This window comes from Leucoraja erinacea, chromosome 9 (genome assembly GCF_028641065.1).
Source record: "Leucoraja erinacea ecotype New England chromosome 9, Leri_hhj_1, whole genome shotgun sequence".
Taxonomy (NCBI): Eukaryota; Metazoa; Chordata; class Chondrichthyes; order Rajiformes; family Rajidae; genus Leucoraja; species Leucoraja erinaceus.
The window spans coordinates 66,382,366-66,404,830 of record NC_073385.1 but is presented as its reverse complement, the minus strand read 5'-3'; the positions used below and the strand labels follow the sequence as shown (position 1 = coordinate 66,404,830).

The following is a 22,465-nucleotide window of genomic DNA, read 5'->3' as shown; positions in this document are numbered from 1 at the left end:
AGTTCCTTCCTACGGAGACTTAAAGATGGCACAGGAGCGGTGTCTGGGTACAGAACGAACAGAGCAGGGGACTGGGAACACGGCTTTAAGGTGACCCAGTGCAATGGTCAGCAAAGGAGGCAATGTTATTCCAGGCTGCACTGATGAGGAAATCGAGGAGGAAATCGAGGAGGAACAGAGACCCTCATCCCTGAGATTGACGATGTGTATGGAGGGGATGATAGCATTGAATGCCGAGCTGTTAATAGACAACAGCCCGACATCCAAGTGGTCCAGCATGTCATGTTTAGTTGTTGACTGTACAACCTTGTACCTATTGTTCCAATCACACTACTATATACACAGTGGCAACTCATACAATTTGTTTTGTGAAAAGAGAGCTTTGGTTTAAAACAAGGACACCGGCTGGGGCTCATCTCAATACTCTACATCAAATACAAGTTGCTGCTCAACTCTTGCATGTTACCAAGTTGTACGCTCCTCCATTCCGAGTCATCCGCTCTATCCTGAACCTTGCCCTTGGCTACAAACTTCAAGGTGACCAACACTTGACACATGAGACACAGGCAACCTTGCTATTATGGACAAGTGCAAATCAAATGTGGTTTTAGTTTTAGTCATACAGCACGGAAACAGGCCCTTCAGCCCACCGGGTCCGCGCCGACCAGCGATCCCCGCACACTAACACTATCCTACACCCACTAGCGACAATTTTTACATTTACCGAGCCAATTAACCTGCAAACCTGAACGTCTTTGGAGTGTGGGGGGAAACGGAGAAAACCCACGCAGGTCACGGGGAGAACGTCCAAACTCGGGATCGAACCCAGGTCTCCGGCGCTGCATTAGGTGTAAAGGGCCTGTCCCACGAGCATGCGACTGCATGCGACAAGCGCGACCTAACGTGGTCGCTTGAGCCGTACGGCCTCGCGGGGCCGGTCCCACTTCGATCGCTGGAGCCGTATGGAATTGTGCGGAGCTGGTCCCAACATCGCGCGGGGCTCCGATATACTGACTGTCCAAAAAATGCGCGCGGCAACGGCCTGCCGGCCGGCAGCCACATTGAGGCCGTACGCACCACCTCGACGGGCGTGCGCATCGTTTGGACGCCGTACGCAGCGTCTTGATGGCGTACGCAGCATCTTGACGGCGTACGCCTAGCACAAACTTCCCGCGGACTTCACGTCAACTCGTACGGGATCAAAAGACCTCCACTCGGCCCCCGCTTCCGGTTTGGTCGCGCTTGCCGCATGCAGTCGCATGCTGGTGGGACAGGCCCTTAAGGCAGCAACTCTACCACTGCGCCACTGTGACCACCCGGTTGAAAGCTAGTGTGGCTGATGTCATGTGGAGTTTAATGAACCTTTACATTCAGTGCTCTCTTGGAGACCCTCTGAATGAAGGTCATTCCCAAATGCTGCATCTGGAAGATCATAAAGTTAGATTCTTGACAAATTTCCCAGATTTTTACCAAATTCCTAAATGGATTAGCACAGCAGACTAAATTCACACATGTTGTCCCTGTAAGTATTTCAACAGACTTTGCATTATAAAAATAACAGCACTGTCATAAAACACAACTATCTGTGAGCTTCATACTCACTGTTGGATGTGAAGTTGAATAAAGTGTTTCAACTCAGATCACAAGCACTTCAATTTAGAGTACATTTTCAAATTAGATTACAGAACTGTTGCCTTGGCTCCAGTAAGTAAAATAGAGTGATACAGGGTGACAACAGGCCCTTCGGCCCAACTTGCCCACTCTGGCCAACATTGCCATTTACACTAGTCCCACCTGCAAACGCCTCCGTTGCCATGCGGTGAGAATGGAGAGGTTGAGAAGGAGTTTCTTCCCAGAGGCAATTCGGACTGTAAACGCCTATCTCACCAGGGACTAACTCTACAGAACGTTTTTCCTTCCATTATTTATTATGTAAAAGAATATGTGTGTTATGATTGTGTTTATAATTTGTTTGGTTGTTTTGTTGTTTGTCTTTTGCACAAAAGTCCGCGAGCATTGCCACTTTCATTTCACTGCACATCTCGTATGTGTATGTGACAAATAAACTTGACTTGACTTGACTTGACCTGCCCGCATTTGGCCCATATCCCTCCAAACCTGTCCTATCCATGTACCTGTCTAAATGTAATAATAATAATAATAAATACTACTTTATTGATCCCCTCAGGGAAAGTCAGAAATGTTTCTTAAACATTGCGATAGTCCCTGCCTCAACTACCTCCTCTAGCAGCTCATTGCATACGCACACATGCCACCTAATAAAATATTCAGTTATTTGAATGGTTCGATATAAACTCATTGCTTGTGGTTTGTTTATTCACCTGTGTTATTTATTTGACAAAGCACAGGCCGCACGTATATGGTTACTGGAAACAAACCGTCTTCAGTCACAGATGCAGCCAGTCTGTGCTGCCATTAATCCAAGCATTCAGCACAGTATTGTGCCAACATTATAAAAGGTGTTCCCTGTGTGCTTTCATCCTCTATAGGACGCGACCTACAAAGTTGGCAGTGTGACAGGGTTTTCAGGTATGTGACGGGAATCATTTGTTGATGCATTGAAGAGTCAAGTGAGCCACACTGTACCGGCAACAGAACAATGAAATTCTTAGGTACACAAAAGTGCTGGAGAAACTCAGCGGGTGCAGCAGCATCTATGGAGCGAAGGAAATAGGCAACATTTCGGCCCGAAAAGTTGCCTTCCTCAGACTGGAGGTGTTTAAGAAGGAACTGCAGATGCTGGAAAATCGAAGGTAGACAAAAGTGCTGGAGAAACTCTGCGGGTGCAGCATCATCTATGGAGCGAAGGAAATGGGCAACGTTACTTGCTGCAGCTTTACGGGGCTATTAATGCTATAACACAAAAATACATTTAGAATTAACCAAAGTGAAGTGAACCGCCTTTTCCTGGCTGCTTGGTGGGCTGCGCAAATTCCAGTGCCTATGGTCGATGAAGGATGTTGAAGCAAAGATAATGTATACAGCGTGGACCCTCCCCTCACACACCCCACAGCTACACCACAGATAAATCATATCCCATCTGCCTCCCAACAGTAAGTATCACATACTTTCTTGTGAAAATAGCTCTGAAGGTACTGGCTCACTTATCTTCATTGATGATGGTAGTAGCATAATGAATTCTGAAGTGTATAGACACATCCTATCTGCTCGTTCAAACAAATGCCTCAAAACTCATTGGCCGGCGGTTCATTCTACAGCAAGACAATGATCCCAAACATACTGCTAAAGCAACAAAGGAGTTTTTCAAAGCTAAAAATTGGTCAATTCTTGAGTGGCCAAGTCAATCACCGGATCTGAACCCAATTGAGCATGCCTTTTATATGCTGAAGAGAAAACTGAAGGGGACTAGCCCCCAAAACAAGCATAAGCTAAAGATGTCTGCAATACAGGCCTGGCAGAGCATCACCAGAGTAGACACCCAGCAACTGGTGATGTCCATGAATCACAGACTTCAAGCAGTCATTACATGCAAAGGATATGCAACAAAATACTAAACATGACTACTTTCATTTACATGACATTGCTGTGTCCCAAACATTATGGTGCCCTGAAATGGGGGGGAACTATGTATAAACGCTGCTGTAATTTCTACATTCCAAAATGTATAAAAATGGCCTTTATTAAAATCTGACAATGTGCACTTTAACTACATGTGATTTTTTTCTATTACAAATCTCAAATTGTGGAGGCAAATAAATAAATGATGGGTCTTTGTCCCAATCATTATGGAGGGCATTGTATGTTGTCCAGTGTGTACATTGATGTCCTTTGTGAGTAATCGTGCAGAATCAGCTGTAGGTTTCATCCAGAGGGTCCACTGTAAATTATTATCAAACACAAGGGAACATGATGTATGGGACGGAACTACAGATGCTGGTTTGATGATAGACACAAAATGCTGGAGTAACTCAGCGGGTCAGGCAGCATCTCTGGAGAGAAGGAATGGGTAACGTTTCGGGACGAGACCCTTCTTCAGTCAGCATTTTGTATTCACAAGAGGTCAGAAACATTTACATGCATGAAAGAAAACAATGTACAAAGAAAATTGTCGTCATAAATACAATATCTTCCAAACATTGTGATCAGGGCCCGTCAGGAAACCATACCCGAAATTACATTTACAATGGCTGATTGAAGGAGGAAAAAGTGTTTTTTAAATATTCTTGTATATGAAGACCAATCAGCTAATTTAATATCGTACCTATATAATATCATTTTAAACATAGAAATACCCACAACAGATGGAATTAGAAAAGATTGGGAACAAGAATTAGCTATAAAAATCTCAAAAGAGACCTGGGATAATCATTTACTACAGGTGCATAAATGTTCGATCAACGTACGACATACGCTCATCCAATTTAAAACATTACATAGATTATATTATTCAAAAACTAAATTAAATAAAATCTTCCCTAATGTTTCACCAATCTGTGATAAATGCCTGTGTCAAGAAGCTACCATAGCGCACTCTTTTGTTTTTTGTACAAAAATCCAAAAATTCTGGTATGAAATATTTGATATTTTTTCAAAATTGATCAAAATAAAACTGGTACCAAAACCAGAATGGATTATCTTCGGAATATCGGAAGATAACCCTGAATTAAACGTGTTTCAGAGGAATTTATTTAATTACGGGCTAATAATGGGAAAAAAGCTTATACTTAAATTCTGGAAAAATGCGCCGACACCAACAATAAAAATGTGGATATCAAATATGTTTGAAACATTACATCTGGAAGAGATGAGATTCCTCCTAGCAGATAAAGCAGACCAATTCCAAAAGACGTGGTCTATGTTTCTGGACCTATTACAAGTATGAGGTGCAATAGTAATTAAAAAAAAAAAACAAATATATAAATATTCTTGTATGCAAGAATTGACTGGGCTGCACTGATAACGCATACCTGATAATGTTTTTGACAACTTTATTCGCTAAATCATTCAAAAAAGCTGAAAATCTGGATAATCAGGTTGAAGAACACAGCAGTTGAGGACACAAAGTGCTGAGCAAACACAGTGGGTTCTGGAGAAAAGGGACGGGTGGTGTTTTGGGTCGGGACCCTTCTTCTGAACCAAAACCTTGCCTATCCATGTTCTCTAGAGTTGCTTGACCGGCTGAGTTAAGGGCCTGTCCAATGAGCATGCGACTGCATGTGGCAAGCGCGACCAAACCGGAAGCGGGGGCGGCGCGGAGATCGAGTGATCCCGTACGAGTTGACGGCCTCAATGCGGCTGCGGGCCGGCAGGCCATTGCCGCGCGGAATTTTTGAACACGGTCAGTTTTTCGGAGCCACCCCCAGCTCCGCACAACTCCATACGGCTCCGGCGATCGAAGTGGGACCGGCCCCGCGAGGCCGCACGGCTCAAGCGACCACGTTAGGTCGCGCTTGTCGCATGCAGTCCCATGCTCGTGGGACAGGCCCGAAACTCCGGCATTTTGTGTCCTTTTGTGTAAACCGGCATTTGCAGTTCCTTGTGTTCGCCTCCACCAATGCTACCTCACCTGCCGAGTTACTCCAGCACTTTGTGTCTTTATGTGTAAACCAGCATCTGCAGTTCCTTGTTTCCACACAGCGTTTAAGTTTGGAGCTCATGAATTCACAATTACCACATTGTATCCTGGCAATCAACTGTTATGCTTTAAACGTATCAACTTTTTTAAACTTTATGCAAGACTTTTAAATGGAACTAACCAGGCTTAAATTTACAGATTTATGGCACATTGATTGACAAATATCTGGCAGTATTTATAGCAGGAATATTTCACCAAGAGCTGCAACGATATGCCAGATGATGTGATGATGATCTGATAACTAAAAATAAACAATTACCTCTCTTCATTTGAATGTTATTGTTTTGAAATTTTAAGAACTAAAATTTGCCAGGCCATCCACACTGCTTTGTTTGGAAGATCATGGAAGAATGCCTTTAAAATCAATATTAACATGCCCAGGTATATTGGCGTTGGTTTCCTACTGTCAAGTGTATTGAGATACAGCAACATTAATCTTGCCTGCAATCCAGGCATGAATATATCAGGCAGTGCAAAAGTGTTGGAACAGAGCACAGAATATAGTGACACAGCTTCAAAGGGAGTTGAGATAAAGAGGAAGGGTTCCAATGAGGAACATTGGAAGTTCAGGAATTGATCATGAGATAGGAGCAGAATTAGGCCATTCGGCCCATTACTCCGCCATTCAATCATGGCCTCCTCAGCCTTCTGTGGCAAAGATTTCCACGGTGGCACAGCAGTAGAGTTGCTGCCTTACAGCGTCGAAGACTCGGGTTCCATCCCGACTACGGGTGCTTTGTCTGTACGGAGTTTGTACGTTCTCCCCGTGACCGTGTAGGTTTCGTCCGAGAGCTTCGGTTTCCTCCCACACTCCAAAGTTGTACAGGTTTGTAGCTTAATTGGATTGTATAATTGCAAATTATCCCTGGTGTGCAAAGATCTTAGTCTGCTCTAAGATCTTTGCTGGTGTGTGTGTGTAGGATAGTGTTAATGTGCGGGGATCGCTGGTCGGTGCGGACTCGGTGGGCCGAAGGGCCTGTTTCTGCGCTGTATCTCTAAACTAAACTAAAAAATTCGCCTCCCTCCGATTAAATAAATTCCCCCTCATCTTCCTAAATGAACGTCTTTTAATTCTGAGGCTATGACTTGTAGTCCTAGCATCTCCCACTAGTGGAAATATCCTCTCCGCATCCACTCTATCCAAGCCTTCCACTATTGTGTATGTTTCAATGAGGTCCCCCCTCATTCTTCTAAACTCCAGCGAGTACGGGCCCAATGCCTGCATGAATTCATACTTAACAATTAGGAGGTCTGTTCAAGGGTCACGGGGAAGAAGCTGTTCTGGAATTTAGTGGTGCTGTACATACTTTCACACTTTTATATCAGCTGCCTGACTGAAGCGAGAAGAGAGAATGACCGGGTGTAAGTGGTCGCTGATTATGATGGAGTGGGTGGGGCTTGGTTGAAAGGGGTGGCTGATTTCCGTGATGGATTGGGCTGTAACTGGCCCACAGCTAACTATGGCCTGTTTTCTTCATCATCCTTACTTTTTTGCATATCTTTCATTCATCTGTTCTATATCTCTCTATATATCACCGTCTATATCTCTCATTTCCCTTTCCCCGACTCTCAGTCTGAAGAAGGGTCTCGACCTGAAACGTCGCCCATTCCTTCTCTCCGGGGTCTAAGAGCTGCAGCTGGTAGAATCCTTGCCTCACAGCACCAGAGACCAAAGTTCGACCCTGACCTCAGGGTGCTATCTGCGTGGATATTTGCATGTTCTCCCTGTGGCCATGTGGCTTTCCTCCGAGTACTCCGGTTTCCTCCTACATCTCAAAGACGTGTGGGTTTGTGGGTTAATTGGCCTCTGTAAATTGCCTGGAGTGAGTGGATGCCAAAGTGGGAGAACAGAACTAGTGTGAACGGGTCAGCATGGACTCAGTGGGCCAAAGGGCCTGTTCTCCAAACTAAACTATCTCTAAAAGGTATCTCTAAACTATTAGTATAGAAGTTGGGATGTAATGTTAGAATTGTACAAGGCATTGGTGAGGCCAATTCTGGAGTATAGTGTACAATTCTGGTCGCCAAATTATAGGAACATATGTCAACAAAATAGAGAAAGTACAGAGGAGATTTACTAGAATGTTGCCTGGGTTTCAGCAACTAAGTTACAGAGAAAGGTTGAACAAGATAGGTCTTTATTCTTTGGAGCGCAGAAGGTTAAGGGGGGACTTGATAGAGGTCTTTAAAATGATGAGAGGGATAGACAGAGTTGACGTGGATAAGCTTTTCCCACTGAGAGTAGGGAAGATTCAAACAAGAGGACATGATTTGAGAATTAAGGGACAAAAGTTTAGGGGCAACATGAGGGGGAACCTCTTTACTCAGAGAGTGGTAGCTGTGTGGAATGAGCTTCCAGTGGAAGTGGTGGAGGCAGGTTCGATTTTATCATTTAAAAATAAATTGGATAGGTATATGGACGGGAAAGGAATGGAGGGTTATGGTCTGAGTGCAGGTAGATGGGACTAGGTGAGAGTAAGTGTTCGGCACGGACTAGAAGGGCCGAGGTGGCCTGTTTCCGTGCTGTAATTATTATACGGTTATATGGTTTATGTCCATGAACTCTCTGAAAGTGGCAAGTAGGTGGAGTGGGAAGTAGATAGGGTGGCAAAGAGCTGGGAGGTCAAGTTAACAGGACTCTGGTTTGGCCGTGTTTAAGGGCCTGTCCCACTTGGGCGACTTTTTTGGCGATGGGGGAAATAGGCTGTGGTCACATGGTCACGGGGTGACGCAGCGTGACTGTATTGCCCTGAGCTGGTGCCTCGAGTGTCGTGGCCTTTGTCTTGTCGCCACTTGGTTTTGAAATGTTCAAAACCTCTCAGCGACAGTTGGCTTAACCTTGCGTGACTTCTGCTGGCGTAGGTGTCGCCTAATGCAGGGAGGATGTGGGAAGAGAAAGGATCGGTGGTCAGAACCTTTTCCCAGGGTGGAATCATCACATACAAGAGGACAGGGCTTTACGATAAGGGGGGCACAGTTTAAAGTAGTTGTATGGTGCAAGATTTTACTGACAGAGGGTAGTGGGCACCTGGGACATGCAGCCAGGGGTGGTGGTGGAGGCAGAAACTATATTGCATTTAAAGAGACTTTCGGATAGGCACGTGGATATACAGGGAATGGAAGGTAATAGATTTGTACAGGTAGATAAGATAGACACTAAAAGCTGGAGTAACTCAGCAGGTCAGACAGCTTCTCTGGAGAGAAAGAATGGGTGACATTTCAAGTCGAGACCCTTCTTCAAACATCTGAAGAAGGGTCTCAACCCGAAACGCCACCTATTCCTTTTCTCACAGCACCAGAGACTGAAGTTCAATCCTTACCTCTGCTGCTATCTGCATATTCTGTTGTGCTGCAGCAAGTAAGAATTTCATTGTTCTATCTGGGACATATAACAATAAAACACTTTTGACTCTTCTCCAGAGATGCTGTCTGACCCGCTGAGTAAAGGGCCTGTCCCACTTACACGACCCAATTCACAACCTCTACCGAGTTTGCCCTTGACTCGTACATGGTCGTCACGAGGTCGTAGGTGGGTTGTGAGTCTAGTCGTAGGTACTCGTGGCATCAAGTAGGTTGGTGCGTTTTTTCAACATGATGAAAAATGTCCACGAGTAAAAAAGGTCGTGAATTAGGTTGTTTAAGTGGGACAGGCCCTTTACTCCAGCTTTGTGTCTATCTTTGGTTTAAACCAGCATCTGCAGTTCCTTCCTACACAGATAGATAAGAGTTGGTCTCGGCCTTATGTTGAGCAAGGACATTGTGGGCCAAAGGGACTGTTACTGTGCTGACATATCTTATGTTCATTGTTATGTTATGAAGAATTGTGCCGGAAATGCCACTTACTCCTGAGACATTCTGTTAAGTCTTGAGGCCAATTGGCCGTTGCACAGCTAAACTGAGTGCTCAATACAAGTGGAACAATATCATTCTGACAAACATGATTTAAACATCATTGAGAGGAAACTAAACACCATTTGGCAGGATTTATGCACAATACAGGATATGCATCCGGTGAAGAAAGTTTTTGATTAATGCTACTCAGACGGCACCACCTCCTTAAAAGTTTGGCTTCAACTAAAATAACTGAAAAATCTGAAACTGAACCAACATGTTCCTTACACATTTATATATAGATTATTGACATATTGTATCGACACCTGAATGAAAGGTTTCAGGTTTCAGAAGAAAAAAAGTATTCAAGAGATTAAAGAGGGATGATGTAATCTTATAAATTTCAAAGCCCTCTGTTGAACCTTGAATAAGAGAACACAGTTAACGATACGTCATGGCACCGTAGAGATTCAAGTCTGCTATTTACGACACAGACATCTGAAAGGCACCCCCATCAAAAAGTAAAAGATACTTGCGTAGGAACTGCAGATGGTGGTTTATACCCGAGATAGACACAAAACGCTGGAGTAATTCGGCAGATCAGGCAACACCCCGGGATAAAAGGTGTCGTAAGTAAGCAATTCTACCACTACGCCACCGTGCCACACACTGTCCCAGCTGCTATAGCTTGCCTCGAAAAATATTAGCTACATCTTTTTTCTTAGAGCTCATGGACAAAATAAATGTACTGCTAAATTCTTACATCGATTCATCATTAAACATTTCATACAATAAACTACAGCCTTTTATATACAAATGCAAGATGTTTTATTATAATGCTTATAAGCAAACAGGAAAGGCAGCATAGATGAGGGTGGTAGGCAGTTGCGTTCCTAGAAAACACCATGTGTCAAGAACCAGGAGTTGAAATGGTGTTGATTTATTTTTTCTCTCCCGACCCATCTACACCAATTTTGAAATCAAATGTTTGGGTGGTGCAGAGTAGATTTACAAGGATGTTGCCAGGACTCGAGGGCCTAACCTATAGGGAGTGGTTGGGCAGGATAGGACTTTATTCCTTGGAGTGCGGGAAGCTGAGGGGTGATCTTATAGAAGTGTGCAAAGCCCTCTACTCAGCGTTAGGAAACCAAGAAGCAGACTACATAGGTTTAAGGAGGGGAAAGATTGAATATAAACCTGCGGGGTAACTTTTTCCACACAGGGTGGTGGGTATATAGAACAAGCTGCCAAAGAAGATAGTCGAGGCAGATACTGAAACAACATTTAAAAGACACGTAGATACATAAAATGGAACGGTTTAGAGATACCAGACCAAGTGGGACCCGTTGGGTCCCTGTCACACGGGAGGCCTGGTTCCCCCAACTCAACCCGTTCCCCCAACGCAATATTCCACCACTCACCCATAGCCCCCGCAGGAGGCCTGGTCCCCCAACGCAACCCGTTCCCCAAGCGCAATATTCCACCAGTCACCCGTTCCCAGAGTGACACAGTGTGGAAACAGGCCTTTGACCCAAATTGCCCACACCACCCAACAATGGCCCAGCTACACTGGTCCCACTTGCCTGCGCTTGGGCCATATCCCTCCAAACCTGTCCTATCCCTATCTGGTCAGTGTGGATCAGTTGGGCCGAAGGGTCTGTTTCATTGCTGAATGACATGATCTACGAGTTCTGCAAGGGTGAATTTCCATAACAAGAATGACTAAGACATGGGTTGCCTGTACATTGCCAGTAAAAAGCATAACATCCAGTTAAATTGAACAAGTTACAAAGGCGGCCTTTTGGGTTTAGACCATTTATCAATGGTTATATCGTTGTTAACTTTATCACCATAACCAATGGTTATCCATGAATTGATATTCTCAAATCTAATTTGCAATGCATCACATAAGACTTTGGTTAAACGTTTGTCAACGCCCTTTTTCAGCACATTGCTTTCATTTTCCACTAACAAAAGAATGCCTGGACATTCTGTGGTGCCTGTATAATGAGTGTATCCACTTGCCTACATTGTCTTGGATCACATTGTCAAGGAGGATCAGCATCTCCAGATGCTGACCAGTCAGAGGGGGGTCATTGAATTCAGGTGTGAGAGGCTGAAGGTGGAAACACGTGGTCAGTCTGAACCATACCAATGGCATAGATTAGTTTTGGCATGAGACAAGGCGAGCAGAGGCTAGAAAATGAGCACCAGAACAAGAAGATTATATTCAAACATGAAATGGTGGAATAAACTGATAGACAATAGGTGCAGGAGTAGGCCGTTTGGCCCTTCGAGCCAGCACCACCATTCAATATGATCATGGCTGATCATCCCCAATCAGTACCCGTTCCTGCCTTCTCCCCATATCCTGACCGCTATTTTTAAGAGCCCTATCTAGCTCTCTCTTGAAAGCATCCAGAGAACCCGCCTCCACCGCCTTCTGAGGCAGAGAATTCCACAGACTCACAACTCTCTGTGAGAAAAAGTGTTTCCTCGTCTCCGTTCTAAATGGCTTACCCCTTATTCTTAAACAGTGGCCCCTGGTTCTGGATGACACAGATTGTTGGAATTTGCCAGTTGGTATTCTTTATTCAAAATAAATTCAATGTTTTTCAGTCCTGGGAAGCATAACTGATGAATTAAGTTATTTTTTTCATTTGTAAACCACAGAAACTTTTGTCCCAAAAAGCATTTTAACTGAAGCTTGCGATTCACGTTTCCTGGTTGCAAATTCAGATTCAGTTAAAAATCCACCAAGACCAGTAACTTTATAAATTACAGTAAACACTCCTCATGACAGTCCATTATTGCCGATTGTCCGTTATAACCTAGTAAGCTATCAACATTGTATGCAGTTGAAACAAAGAACAGCAGTTAATGGCTAATACACAAGAGATTCAAAGTGCTGGAGTAACACAGCGGGTCAGGCTGCATCACTGGAGTACATGGCTAGGTAAAGTTGGGACCCTTCTTCAGACAGACACAGCCTGTTGAGTTACTCCAGCACTTTGTGTCGTTTCACCTTATGGCCCCAATGCTGCTGGTCCTTCTTCACCGGTTCACACGGTTCTGACCTGCTCGTCACTCCAGTGCTTTGCAACTTTTTTTTTTTAACCTGCTCTCCTAGATCTCTCTGCTCTACAACACTCCCCAGGGCCCTGCTATTCACTGTGTAGGTCTGGTTTGACTACACAAAATACAACACATTGTACTTATCTGCATTAAAAACCCTTAAAACATTCCTCAGCCCACTTGCCGAGCTGATCAAGGTCCAGCTGAATGTTTGATGACATGTTCTCTACAATTCCGCCCACTTCAGTGTCATCTGCAAACTTACTAATCGTGCCATCTCTTGTTCTCATCAAAATCGTTGAAACCGCAATGGTTTCAGCACTGAACCCCGAGGCACCCACTAGTTACAGGCCTCCAGTCAGAAAGATAACCTTCCACCATCACCCTCTTTTCCTTCCATGAAGCAGGCGGCTAGCTCTCCCTGGATCCCAAGCAATTATCCTTGCAGAGCAGCCTACTATGCAGGACCTCATCAAATGGCCTGCTGAAGTCTGTACAGACGATGTCTATGGCTTTGCCCTCATCAACCTCTTTGGTTACTTCTTCAAAAAATGTACAAGCCAATGCTGACTATCTCTAATCAGTCCCTGTCTATCTAAATGCATGTATATCCGATCCCTCAGAATCCTCTCCAGAAACTTGCCTACCACAAATGTTAGGCACACTGATCTATAGTTCTCAAGCTTTTCCATGCAGGCCTTCTGAAATAGAGGCACAACATTAGCCACCCTCAAGAATGTTGGCACCCCACCCGTGTCTAATGATGATTCACAGATCTATGTGTAGGCAGAAGAGATCTGTTTTGCTTGGCATCATGTTAGGCACAGATATTATGGGCTAAAGGACCCATCTCTGTTCTATATATTGAAATTGGAAGAGATAAGATTATGTACAGCCAAATACTTAATACACTGGTGTAACAGTTATACAATATTTACACAGTACATTAAATTCCTGCGAGAATAGAGAGCTTAAAGATGTAGCTGTTCAATATCGCACAAAGCTGTACGTGGTATGAATCATAAGTGAACATTTCAGAGATTCAAACTCCAGCCCGTTGTCTAGTGTGGGCTTATACATTTATTTGGTAAAGCCATTTCTAAAATGTACTCAAGCTTTTTGTTTTAAATGCGCTGGTGTTGAGAACTATATTCTGTACTCTGTATCTTCTATTTTGCTCTATCTATTGTACCCGAGTTCGATCTGATTGTATCAATGAAGAGTTTGGATAACATGCAACACAGCTTTTCACTGTACCTCTGTATATGTGACAACAGTAAACTTAAATCTATTATTTTATAAATCAAAATTTAAAATGCTGGAAATCTGAAGTAAAGAATACAAGTTCTTTGAGATGATTTTTCTCTTTTCACTGATGTTGGTCAGTCTGCTGAGTGTTTCCAGAATTCTCCATTTTACATCAGCAATTTTATTCCCCGTTTTGTATATTTATTTAATGTCCATTTCTTTAAGGAATTCTAACAATGAGATATTTTGCGACCAAGAGCTCCAGTTTGCCATTACATTTAGGTTTGCCATTACATTTAGGTTTGCCATTACATTTTTGCAAGCTCCATTAGCAATTGCCATTAAGTCAGTTTCCTAAAAAGCAAGATTTTTCCCTCTGCAAAGTTGCCTTTATTGCTTTGTATTTAACGTTTGACTTCCACGTCGAAAGAATGGGAGAGACACGACGACTAAACACATGAAATGTTGGAACATTTTTGAAAATCAAAATGTTACATATAAGCTGCTGTTCTAACATTTTATCATTCACCTTTTGCTAATATGAATGGATCTAAATACAACACAATGGAAAGTTCTACACAATAATTCGAGAGGCACTTTCAGAACAGGCCATCTGGCTATCGAAACACTGAATTTGCTGGTTAAAAATCATTCACTGCAGAGAAACTAACATGCTAATTCAAGAGTTCTCCCGAGTTTCCCCTGTTTCGTACTCGGAGACTTACGGTAATAGCCGCTAGTAGGTACTCAGGGCTCTAGTGGACATTTTTCAACATGTTGAAAAATCTTCACGAGTCTTCATGAGCTTACCGCGTTTCCCCAAGTACCTGCCGTTAGCATTACGAGCTGCTAAGAGAGGCCCCGAGCTACGACGTACCCGCTATGTACATTCTACATGCTTACCACGAGTTTGACTCTTTTTAAAAAAAACTCGGGAGAGCTCTTGAAGTACCTCGTACAGTGGGACAGCCCCTTTAATAGTGCAATGTTTCTACTGATGACGTATGCACAATTGTTTCAAATCAAAATGGCACTGTACAAAACATATTTTGAGAATAGCTGCAGAAATTAAACTATTTTCATTTCCACATTTCAAACTTAAAATATTCTAAAAAGTACCAATTATGTAAAAAGTTGTTGCTCTCTCATGTAATAGTTACAATACTGATGAAATTAGCTAATGACACCGAGGGATTTAAAAATGCTGCCTCCATATTGAAGTCTCCTTATTGAAGACACTACAGATGCTACAATCATAAGCAAAAACCAGAGTGCTGGTGGAACTCAGGTCAGCAGGTCAGGACCAGTCTGAAGAAGGATTTTGACCCAAAATGCCCTCTGTCCATCCCCTCCATGATGCTGCCTGACCTGCCGAGTTCCTCCCGCACTTTGTGTGTTTCTCGCAAGATTTTGACACCTCCCACCCACTATGTTTAATTATCTTCGAAACAGGCAAGCATCAAGAAAAATACATTGTGTTATGGTTATAAACTAATCATTAACCTCTGAAAATGGAAATTTGCCACCCCTTATTCATAGAACCTGACAGCAGTGGAACATACCTTCAGTGCAATGTCCCTGCCAAAGATGATGTCAGGTTAAACTAATCTCCTCTGCCTGCATGTGATCCATATCCCTCCATTCTCTGCATAACCATGTGTCTATCTAAAAGCATTTTAAACACCACTATCGTATCGAGCAAAAACGTTTTCACCCAGAGAGTTGTGAATCTGTGGAATTCTCTGCCACATAAGGCAGTGGAGGGCAATTCACTGGATGTTTTCATGAGAGAGATAGATTTAGCTCTTGGGGCTAACGGAATCAAGGGATATGGGAAAAAAACAGGAACGGGGTGCTGATTTTAGACGATGAGCCATGATCATAGTGAATGGCGGTGCTGGCTTGAAGGGCCAAATGGCCTACTCCTGCACCTATTTTTCTATGTATTTGCATGTACCACCACACCTGGCTACCCTGTGTAAAAACCCTTCGCTACACAACTCCTTTACATTTTGACATTTCCAAAAAGGTTGGCCTCTCATAGTTTTATTCCATTCTATCAGGTCTCCCCTCATCCTTCGGTATTCCAGAGAAAACAATCCAGGCTCGTCGAAACTCTACTTACAGTTAATACCTTGGTCCCCAGTCTCATTCTCAGTCTGACCTTTGTCTGATTCTTTTCCACAAGGCAGATCACTTCAATGACATTGGAGTGAAAAGAAACAGGATACAACGATGCCTTCTTAGTTCACAATTCAAGAACAAAATAAAATCCAATTAGGAGAGGGAATTCAGTATAAAAGAGATCAATATAACTTGCATCCCCTTAAACAGGAAAGAAGACTTTATAGATCAATAAAAATATAGGCACATCAAACTTCAGGAGGATTACAAGTAAATGAAACAAAAGTATATGCTGGACATCCAAAAGAGCATAAAATGTTGGAAAATATCAGATCAGGCAACATCAGTGGAAAGAGAAGCAGCCGTTGTTTTAGCTGAGGGGCCGTTCATCAAACTTGAGAAAGAAAGGTTAGCCTGGGAGGCAGCAAAATGTACAAAACGAATGGAATTTCTTTGTCAGAATGAACCCGCTACGAATTAACGGTAGTGTCATTTGTGGCTGATATGGTACTGACATACTGTGACTTGGTCAGGGGACCAGAAAAGATAAAAGACGGCAAGCAGAGTGGTTCTTATATAGACAGGAAGGGCATGTTAATTAAAATTAGAAAACAAGATTAGATGCACTTTCTGCTAGAAGCTTCCAATTCAAGTGTATATATCACAAGACTTGATAAATACTGTGATCAGAATAAAAAGAAAAATCATAGTGACTTGTTTGTTCAAATAAACTTTCAAGTTTACTAATTGAAATGCACCAAGCATTTTTTCATTAACGTACAATCAACATGCATGCTGTGCTGAAGTCCAATGATTTTTTTAACCTGAGAATGATAAAGGCAAGTAGATATTTTGACTGCAAAATTAGAATACAATTGAATACATCAGAATCCACACATATCCATCCCTCTGTAGTAGCCCTCCAAAAGGATAACATTTGATTCTGAGCAGAATGTTTCCTCAATCATTTTCAATAACAAACTGAGATTACAAAGCGATTTCAAATTAAGACTATTCCCTACTGCAAAGCATCTTAAAGTGTCATTTGAATAACTAAGTGAGGTCAGAAAAATCTTGTCCAGATACCTGCAGGTTAAATCACACAATATGATAAATAAACATTCATAAAATTGCATCAGATGGGATAGCCTGCAGGAAATGCATTCCCCATATCAGAGGTAGATAAAACTAGGGGGCAAAGGTTTCAGGAGAGGGGAAGGGATTCTGAAGGAATAAAGAGGACATTTTCATCCAAAGAGTGCCTGGAAAGTTCTGCCTAAGTCAGTGTTGAAGCTTGGTTCACCAGAGCGTTAAATAAGTGTTTAAATGAACACCTGAACTGGTTATTCGGAGAGCTATGAACCAAGTGCTGGTGATGAGGTTAATGTGGAAGGATGTCCATTGGTTGGCATGGATGAGTTGGGCCAATTGGTCTGTTTCCATGCTGCACGGACCACTTTATGTCCACTCCCAACATGAAGAAAATATTCAAGCAGCACTAAATGTGCATAAACTCTACTGCAATTGAATATACGTTAATGATAGGTTTACCCCCAATCACCTAAAGTATAATTTGAGCTCTCATCCAACGCCCAGGGAGCGTACATGTGTTTTCCAGTCACCTTTAATACATTCATATATATGCAGCCGAAATATTAAAACTGGAACTACAGAACTAAAATGATACCCGACCACAGTATAGTCAGTCATATGACTATGACTGCAGTAGATCTGGTTAAAGGCATCAAATCAATGACAGGGATCTTTGTCCCAAATCTGTTTTAAAGCCTTTACATTGGCATCAAAAAGCAACTTTTTGTACATCAACTGTAAAAGCCGGCCTCTCCCAAAACCTCTGTTCCGTTCTGCAGAAAGCCACAGGCACAGGAAGTTGCAAATGACTGCACTCAATGTCACACGCATATATTAAACTGTTGCTGCTTTATATGAAGCCGAAAAGGTTGCCTTTACTGACCCAGTGAAAACAAAGACCAATTTCCACAAATGCCAAAGGTGATTGAATGCAGAAACACCAACCCTTAATAAATATTTGGGAAATTCAGTTCTCCTTCAAATTGACATTTTGGCAAATTGCTGGTTCTGCAGGCATTGAATCTTGATCAATTTAGTTGTATTTGGGAACAGGAGCCATTCTAGTTTCCATTCTGACTACCACACAATCCAGAAGACTTAATATATTTATGTTATATATGTGGGAGCTTCTAGGTAAATGGGTTACACAATTACTTGCAATTTTTCCACTGGTGGGCAAACATTTCCTTATGGTTGCTATAAAATAGTTAAACTGTTCAAACAGAAAAATGCAAGTAATCCATATGTTTAATCCCTACTCAGCATATAAATGAAACATTTTACTCAAAACCTCCACATTCAAATTTATAAATGACAGGGTTCTAAATCATTTATGATTAGAGAAAAAAAAAAGACAAATTATACAGTGACTAGTTTGTTCAAATAAATTTTCATGTTTACTAATTGAAATATAGATCAGACAATTTTCCATTAATGTAAAACCAGCGATGTACTGCAAGCTATTAAAAAGGGAAGTCTAAACAGTTTCAAGTGCAGGAAAAACCCAAAATCGAACCATAATACAGAAAGAGGAAGTTATTTCAAATCATGGCAAACGGTTTAAATAAAAACCTTTGCAAGTACTTAACATTGCGTTCTCGTTCTCAAGATTAGGAAGTTAAAAATGCGCTGAACTAAAGCAAAGCCAACAAATGTCAAAGAAAATCAAAGATGATTAGTAAACGGGCCAGGATCTCAGCTCTCGGTACACAGTTTGGCCAGTTTTGAGAGACTACTATTTGGACTTGTAATTGGAGGTGAGCCACGTCAGGCCCTCGAAGAGTCCGTCCCCAGAGGTGGCGCAGGACGGCTGCACATACCAGTTCCTGTCGCGGATTCGGGTCAGGCCCAGTTTCTCCTGGATTTCGTGCGGCTTCATGGCGTCGCCAAGGTCCTGCTTGTTGGCGAAGATGAGGATGATGGCGTCGCGCATCTCCCGGTCGTTGATGATCCGCAGCAGCTCCTGCCGCGCCTCGTCGATGCGGTCCCTGTCGGCGCAGTCCACCACGAAGATGAGCCCCTGCGTGCCCGTGTAGTAGTGCCGCCACAGCGGGCGGATCTTGTCCTGCCCGCCCACGTCCCACACGTTGAACTTGACGTTCTTGTAGGTGACCGTCTCCACGTTGAAGCCCACCGTGGGGATGGTGGTGACGGACTGGCCCAGCTTCAGCTTGTACAGGATGGTCGTCTTACCGGCCGCGTCCAGCCCCAGCATCAGGATGCGCATCTCCTTGTTGCCGAAGATCTTGGACAGCACCTTGCCCATGGTCCGGCCCGGGCATGGGCGGCCTGGGGCGGCGGCGGCGACAGGCCGAGGCCCCGGGGCTCTGGGATCAGTCTCTCACTCACTGGAGGTCGAGGCCTCGGAGTTTCCAGCCGCCGCTCCGCTGCAGCTGCAGCTGCCCCGTCCGACCTCTGGTCACCACGGCCCCGGTGCCGCCGCCGCGCTCATGGACGCGGGTCCGCCGGGTGTGTCCGGCCCCTAGAGCTCCGTCTGGTCACAGTGTGGCCGCCCGGCTGTGTCTTCTCCTCTCCGCCCGCTGTGCTGTGCCGTGCCGTGCCCCGCTCTGCTGCGCCCTGGTGCCGGCTGTGTCCCGGCCGCTCCTCTCTGCTCCGCTCTGGTCCCTGGCCGCCGGTGCCGGCTGTGTCGCGGCTGCACCGGAAAAGGCGCGGGAGCCGCCACCACCGCCACTTCCCGCCCACCGCGCATGCGGAGCCAGCGCCAGGCTCGCGCTCGCGCGACGTGCTGACACGTCATAAAGCGAACCGCGGCCTCGAGCGGCGCCCTGCGGTGATTGACAGGAGGGGAACGGATGGGCGGGGCCCTGCGGTGATTGACAGGAGGGTGGACAGGGCCCTGCGGGTCTGGCGGTGATTGACAGGAGGGGCTCGGGGTGTGGAAGGCGAGGTCATGTGGGCGGGGTCTTGGGCTAATTGACAGGAGGAGCGGGGCCGTATGTGATCGACAGGAGGAGGGGCTGATATGTGGAGACCGCAGGCAGGGGCGGAGCCTGCCAGTGATTGACATGATGGCGGGCGGGGTCATGCGGACAGGGGCTGTCTGTGTGGGCTGGGGCGGGGCTTGATGGTGATTGACATGATGGTGGTGGGCGTGGTCATGTGGGCAGTGGCGGGGCTGGACGGTAATTGACACGAGGGTGGGCGGGGTCATGTGGGCAGGGGCGGGGCTTGACGGTAATTGACACGAGGGTGGGCGGGGTCATGTGGGCAGGGGCGGGGCTTGACGGTAATTGACATGATGGTGGGCGGGGTCATGCTGACAGGGGCTGGCGGTGATGACATGATGGTGAGCGGCGGCTGTCGGTGATTGACAGGGGTCGTGGCTGGCGAGGCTCGCTGATGCAGGTTTGCAGAAGAGTGTCCGCGCTCAGCCCCATGTGTGTGCAACAGTGGTTGCCACAAGCTGACAATAATCGTGCAAGCGGCTGGGACAGCTGCCAGGACTTTGCAGCTCCTGCATCTCGCATCTGTGGGGCCAATGTTTGTGGCGGTGGCTCCACTCACTCGCCGTGTTGCGGCTCTTGCGGTCAAACGTTTCCCGTGACCAAGCTTCAGTTTGCCGGCCGGCCGGCAGCAGCTGCTTCTCCTTCCACTGGAGCACGCCTTGGATAAAATGACCTCATAGCAATTGAGCGCAATTTGGTCAGCTCACTGAAGAGGGCCACAAGGAAGTAAGTAGCACCGTCAGTATCTCTGGAGAGAAGGAATGGGTGACGTTTCAGGTCGAGACCCCCTTCAGCCCTGTCTTCAAGAAGCTTTCCTACTGAAGAATAGTCTCAACCCGAAAGTCACCCATTCCTTCGCTCCAGAGATGATGCCTGTCCCGGTGATCTAAAATTAGTTACCCCGTTCCTGCTTTCTCCCCATATCCCTTAACCTCAAGAGCTAAATGTAACTCTCTCTTGAAAACATCCAGTGAATCGGCCTCCACTGCCTTCAGTTGCAGAGAATTCCACAGATTCACAACTCTCTGGGTGAAGAAAGTTTGTCCTCATCGCAGTCCTCAATGGCCTGCCGCTTATTCTTAATCTGTGATCCCTGGTTCTGGACGCCGCCAACATGGGGAACATGTTTCCTGCAGTTACAGTAGGAGTGAATATCTAGCAGGCAAGCTGGATGCTTTCTACAACTACCCCCATTTGAGGGCCACTATCTTCCACCGCTTCTACCCAGTGCTTGGTACCTACTTCCAGCAGCCACTGGTTGTCCTCCAGGATGCACTGAGCCGCAGCCTGGTCCATGCTGGTCACCAGGGCGAATTCGGCGCAGAGACTCTCACGGCAGCGGCGCAACGCTTCCTTCTCGCCTTTGACCCGGCCGCATCCGACGGCCCAGGACTCTTGCTCCGATGTCCGGAGCTGCAGCGAGCAGCTCGCCAGCCTGGCAAGCGCTGCTTCTGCTTCCATCCCTCCCTCTGCCCCGGCTCTCCAACGCCCACGACCAGGTTGCTCAGAGCACAGCAGCACCTCGTCCAATGCCGGAGACACTGAAACATGACTAGCCAAGAACAGGAAGGCAGATTATTATCTGAATGGTGTCAGATTTGGAAATGGGGAGGTGTAACGAGACCTGGGTGTGCTTGTAATTAGTCACTGAAAGTAAGCATGCAGGTACAGCAGGCAGGGTAGAAAGCTAATGGCATGTTGGCCTTCATTGTGAGAGGATTTGAGTCGGGGAGAAAGGACTGCAGTTGTACAGGGCCCGATGTTGGGGGAGTCCAGAACCAGGGGTCACAGTTTAAAAATAAGGAGTAGGCCACTGAGATGAGGAAAAACCTTTCCACCCAGAGAGTTGTGAATCTGTGGAATTCTCTGCCACACCAATTCACTGGATGTTTTCAAGAGAGTTAGATTTAGCTCTTAGGGCTAAAGGAATCAAGGGATATGCGGAGAAAGCAGGAACGGGGTACTGATTTTAGATGATCAGCCATGATCATATTGAATGGCGGTGCTGGTTCGAATGGCCTACTCCTGCACCTTTTTTTTAATGTTTCTATTAGAGGCGAGTGGATTTATTATTTTGAAATATCTTTCTTGTCTCATGGGACTGATGGAGCTTTCTTTGAGACACACCCTATGAGTCTACATAAATTTACCCTGACCTATCATGTCAGTGAGTTCAGGAACCCCGTCTCATTTCTTCCCTAATTCTCTTTGAAGCTTTCAGTTCTGGCACCTTCTAGATTGCCCTGCATGTACACGGCTGATCTGGATGCCAGCTTTTAAAATATACCCTCGGCTTCCGAACTATGCCATCTGTTGAGTTTTTATATTTCGTGTTCTCGCAACGTCTAAAAATCGATCTGAGTATTCGCCAGTAACAAGACACTGATGTTGATGATCGGCCTGATGAAGGGTTCTGACCCGAAACGTCACATATCCCATTTCAGTCAGCAAGGTGGAACACATGCCCCAATCAACATCAATGGTGGTGAAGTGGAGATGGTTGAGAGCTTCA

The 22,465-nt window shown here is 45.0% G+C and overlaps 1 protein-coding gene across 1 annotated transcript; it reads right to left on the bottom strand.

Moving 5' to 3' along the window:
* Positions 1-18,216: 18,216 nt before the first annotated feature.
* On the bottom strand, positions 18,217-19,761 carry arf6b (ADP-ribosylation factor 6b). Its single transcript, XM_055641095.1, has one exon. The coding sequence runs from the start codon at positions 19,251-19,253 to the stop codon at positions 18,723-18,725; it is 531 nt and encodes a 176-aa protein (XP_055497070.1). The 5' UTR covers positions 19,254-19,761; the 3' UTR covers positions 18,217-18,722.
* Positions 19,762-22,465: the final 2,704 nt, after the last annotated feature.

What these genes read in the sequence shown, in the direction of transcription:
- arf6b (XM_055641095.1), bottom strand. Translation starts at nt 19,253, where the DNA reads ATGGGCAAGGTGCTGTCCAAGATCTTCGGCAACAAGGAGATGCGCATC.